Here is a 4,696-nt window from a genome sequence, read left to right as displayed (position 1 = left end):
TCTGACATTGCGATCAGAGCCTGCAGTGCCAGAGCTGCCCCTGGGCAGTGCCAGGGCTGGGAGGGGTCTGCAGGGCAGAGCTGAGCCCCCAGGGCTGGGCTGGGCTCTGTCAGCACTAGCAGGGCCCAGCCCTGGGCACAGGGAAGCAGCTGCTGGCAGGGACAGCTCCAGGCAGCAGAGCCCTGGGCAGGCAGTGGGGGGAAAGTGCCCCCAAGCTGTTCTGGGATATTTAAAGTTCTCTCCAAACCCAACTATTCCATGATTACTTTCCTTACAGATCCCCATGCCAAGACAGCACAAATGTCCAACAGCAGCTCCATCAGGCACTTCCTCCTGCTGGCGTTGGCAGACACGCGGCAGCTGCAGCTCCTGCACTTCTGCCTCTTGCTGGGCATCTCCCTGGCTGCCCTCCTGGGCAACGGCCTCATCATCAGCGCCGTAGCCTGTGGCCACCACCTGCACATGCCCATGTTCTTCTTCCTGCTCAACCTGGCCCTCACTGACCTGGGATCCATTTTCACCACTGTCCCCAAAGCCATGCACAATTCCCTCTGGGACACCAGGAACATCTCCTATGCAGGATGTGCTGCACAGCTCTTTTTCTTTGTGTTCTTCATCTCAGCAGAGTATTTCCTCCTGACCATCCTGTGCTACGACCGCTATGTGTCCATCTGCAAACCCCTGCACTACAGGACCCTCCTGGGCAGCAGAGCTTGTGCCCACATGGCAGCAGCTGCCTGGGCCAGTGCCTTTCTCAATGCTTTCATGCACACAGCCAATACATTTTCCCTGCCCCTGTGCCATGGCAATGCCCTGGGCCAGTTCTTCTGTGACGTGCCCCCAATCCTCAAGGTCTCCTGCTCACACTCCAACTCCCACAGGGAATTTGGATATCTTGTTGTTACTTGCTGTTTAACACTTTGCTGTTTTGTGTTCATTGTTTTCTCCTATGTGCAGATCTTCAGGGCTGTGCTGAGGATCCCCTCTGAGCAGGGATGGCACAAAGCTTTTTCCACCTGCCTCCCTCACCTTGCTGTGGTGTCCGTGTTCATCAGCACAGCCATATTTGCCTACATGAAGCCCTCCTCCATGTCCTCTCCATCCCTGGATCTGGCCCTGTCAGTTCTGTACTCGGTGGTGCCTGCAGCCCTGAACCCCCTCATCTACAGCCTGAGGAACCAGGAGCTCAAGGCTGCAGTGAGAAGACTGATGACTGGATGGTTTCAGAGACCTTAAACTGCTGGCCAAATTCTACAAATGATGTGAAATAAAAGTAATATTATTGATGGCTTGATAGAGGCTTTTTTTTCCCTTTATATTAGTTTTATCATATTGTCCACAAAGAAATGTCATTCTTTGTGCCATCTCTCATTTTGTTTCTTTCCACCTTCCCTGTGCCCATAGACTGTGTCAATGAGGGGCTGCACTCTCAATGGCTTTAAAGGATCTAAAGAATCTCCGAGCAAAGCTTTCTGCAGAGATGCCCTTTTGTTGCCTTCTGTGGAACTGCAGCAGCAATGTCTGTGTGCATAGCTGGGGGCAGATCAGTGCTGGCCCAGCAGCTGTGCCCAGCAGCAGAACTTGGTGTTGTCAGTGCGGCTGCTGTGGCCCTGCCCTGCTGCCCTGGTGGCCCTGGTGTTGCTGTAGGGCCTGAGTGCTCTCAGGGCCGGGCACAGCCCTGGGGGTGGCAGTGCCGGGGCTGCAGCAGGGACAGGCCATGGGCACTGCTGGGGCAGCGCTGACGCCTCAGGCCAGGGCCTGGGGGCTCCAGGCTCCTTGCCCAGGCTCTCTCAAGAACACACCCAGGTCAATGCTCTGCAAAGAAAAGCCCTGTGAGCAGCCCCAGGCTGGCCGTGGGCAGGCTGGGGGCAAACAGCATGGCTGGGGCTCTGCAAGGGCCCTGGGGGCAGATGGGAAAGAGCAGCAGAGCAGGGGCTGATCCATCCCCAGTGCGCTGCACAGCCCAGGGCAGCGTCCCAGAGTGTCCTCATGGAGCTGCCAAAAACATCCCCCCTCTGCAGCCCTGGCCTCTCCCCCAGCTCACACAGATGCCCCATCCTTGCAGGCACAGACACGGCAGAACTGGCTCAGCAGCCCCTGTTTGCATTGCACACAGCAGGTGGGAGCACACCCATGCTGTTGCTGTGGGGACATGAACCTGAGGGAGCAAAAAATGCCATCAGCCCCTGGGGCCAGCAAGGCCCTGGGGGACACCAGGGAAACCACTCAGCTTTGTTCTGGCCTCTGCAGTCAGCCAGAAAGTTTGTTCCCATGATCTGGGAATTTTCTGTACCCACTGCAGATGCTGTTTGCTCAGAGCCAGGGCTGCCTGGCAGCCACCTCCAAACTGCCCTGAGCATTTCCGTGGCTTCACCTTTGCTTTCTCTACTCTTTGCCTGCTTTAAATTTCTTCCTATTTCCCTCTCCTGTTCCCTGCCCTGCAAACTGCCCATCCCTGTTTGCCCTTTCCTCTCTGGCCCCACTCCCCATTGCAGCTCCTGACTTAGCACCATGGGAACATCCCTTGGGGAGCAGGATCATCCTACAAGTGCTGCAGGAATTGTCTGCAGGCTCCTGCAGTGCCTGGTGCTGCTCCCTTGCCAGAGGCACCCCAGGCCAGGGGGGCACATCTGGGCTGCTGTGTCTGGCTCTGGGGCTCCCTGTTCTGGGCAGTGAGGAGGAGCTGCAGAGGCTCTGCAGGACTGACAGGATGGGCTTTGGGGCTGGCAGGAGAAACTGAGGGACCTGGGCTGCTGGAGCTCCTGAAGAGGAGGCCCAGGGCTCATCCTGCAACTGCTCCAAGGATGGTTTTAGAGAATCCCAGAATCAGCAAGGCTGGAAAAGGCTTTGGGGATCATCAAGTCCAACCTTTGCCCAGAGACTGCCTTGTCTCTCCTGAGCATCCACTTTTCCAGGATAAACCACCCCAGCTCCCTCAGCCAGTCATCACACCACTTATGTTCCAGACCCCTCCTCAGCCTTGTTGCCCTTCTCTGGAAACTCTCCAGCCCCTCCATGTCCTTCCTGAATTGGGAGGCCCAGAACTGGACACTGCTCTGCCCAACCAGTGCTGAGCCAAGGGAAGAATCACTGCCCTGCTCCTGCTGGCCACACCATTCCTGATCCAGGCCAGGAGCCATTGGCCCTTCTTGGCCACCTGGGCACCACTGCTGGCTCATGTCCAGCCTGCTGTCCATCAGTCCCTGCAGATCCCTTTCTGCCTAGCTGCTGTCCAGCCACTCTGTCCCCAGCCTGTAGTGCTGCAGGGGATTGTTGTGGCCAAAGTGCAGAACCTGGCACTTGGACTTGTTAAACCTCACCTTGTTGGATTTGGTCCCTGGATCCAGCCTTTCCAGGGCCCTGTGCAGAGCCCTCCTACCATCCAGCAGATCAAAACTCCCAGCCAGCTTGGTGTCACAAGGGTTCCATGAGGCCCCAGAGTGTCCCAATGGTCTTCATGATTCCATGAGACCTCTCAGCATCACAATGTCCCTTTCGTTCCATGGGGCCCCTTCGGTGTCACAAAGTCCCTTGGATCCTTGGGCCCTGCAGTGTTATAATGAATCATTGGTTCCATGAGGTCTGGCAGTGCAGCAATGCTCTCCTTGGTTCCACAGTGTCACAATGGCCTCTTGGTCCCAAGGGCCACCATGAGGTCAAACATGTTTCCTTCATTGCAGGAGTCCCTGAGGAGCAGCCCGGGACCCTTGGTTCCATGGGGCCCTGCAGTGTCACAATGGCCCCATCCTGACACCAAGTCCTGCTCTGTCACAATGCTCTGCATGGTTCTTAAAGGCCCTGCAGGGTCACAGTGGCTTTTTGGTTCCCTGAGGCCTCAGAGTGCCACAGTGAATTCCTTGGTGCTGCAGTGTCACAATGGAGCCCTGGTGACACAAGATCCTGCAGTGTCTCCAGGGACCCTTGGTTCCATGGGGCACCACAGTGTCACAATTGTTCCCTCAGCTCCCAGAGTCCTTGTAATGGAGCAATGGCCCCTTGATTCCATTGTCCCCAGGCTCTTCCAAGGGTCTCCTTGGTTCCGCAGTGGCACAATGGCCCCCTGGTTCCACAAGTCCCTGCAGGGTCACAGTGGCCTCTGTGGCTCCTCCAGGACCCAGACTGTCACCATGGACTCCTTGCTTCCATCCAGCCCCGCAGTGTCACAATGGCCCCTTGGCTCTTTGCTGCCATGTAGTACAGAGTGTCACCATGATCCTCTTAGTGCCACTAGGCCCCACAGTGTCACATTGGCCCCTTGCTTCCCCAGGGCCCTGCAGTGTCACAATCATCAGAGAATCAACCATACTGGGAAAGACCTTGGAGAGCATCAAGTCAAACCTGGGACCCAATACCACCCTATAACCCAGACTATGGCATTCAGTGCTACATCCAGTCTTTCCTTAAATACTTCCAGGGACAGTGACTCACACATCTCTCTGGACAGCCCATTCCAGTGCCCAATCATTCTTTGTGAGGAGAATATTTCCTAATGTCCAGCCTAAACGTCCCCTCATGAAGCTTAAGGCTGTGTCCTCTTGTCCTGTCACCGTTCCCTGGGAAAAGAGTCTGACCCCCACCTGGCTGCACCCTCCTGTCAGGGAGTTGCAGAGAGTGATGAGGTCTCCCCTGAGCCTCCTCTTCTCCAGGATAAATAACCCCAGCTCCCTCAGCTGCTCCTCACATCACTTGTGCTCCA

At 56.3% G+C, this 4,696-nt stretch overlaps 1 protein-coding gene across 1 annotated transcript; it reads left to right on the top strand.

Moving 5' to 3' along the window:
* Positions 1 to 285: 285 nt before the first annotated feature.
* Positions 286 to 1,206, top strand: LOC128943425 (olfactory receptor 14J1-like; the record flags this gene model as incomplete). Its single annotated transcript, XM_054286375.1, has 1 exon — positions 286 to 1,206. A coding segment is annotated over exon 1 (906 nt), but the record flags the coding sequence as incomplete, so codon positions are not given.
* Between the last annotated feature and the right edge of the window lie 3,490 nt (positions 1,207 to 4,696).

This window comes from Melozone crissalis, unplaced genomic scaffold (genome assembly GCF_028551555.1).
Source record: "Melozone crissalis strain CALT ecotype California unplaced genomic scaffold, PUWL_Pcris_2 ptg000046l_1, whole genome shotgun sequence".
Taxonomy (NCBI): Eukaryota; Metazoa; Chordata; class Aves; order Passeriformes; family Passerellidae; genus Melozone; species Melozone crissalis.
The sequence above is the reverse complement of the archived record's forward strand: the minus strand, read 5'-3'. Positions and strand labels throughout refer to the sequence as shown.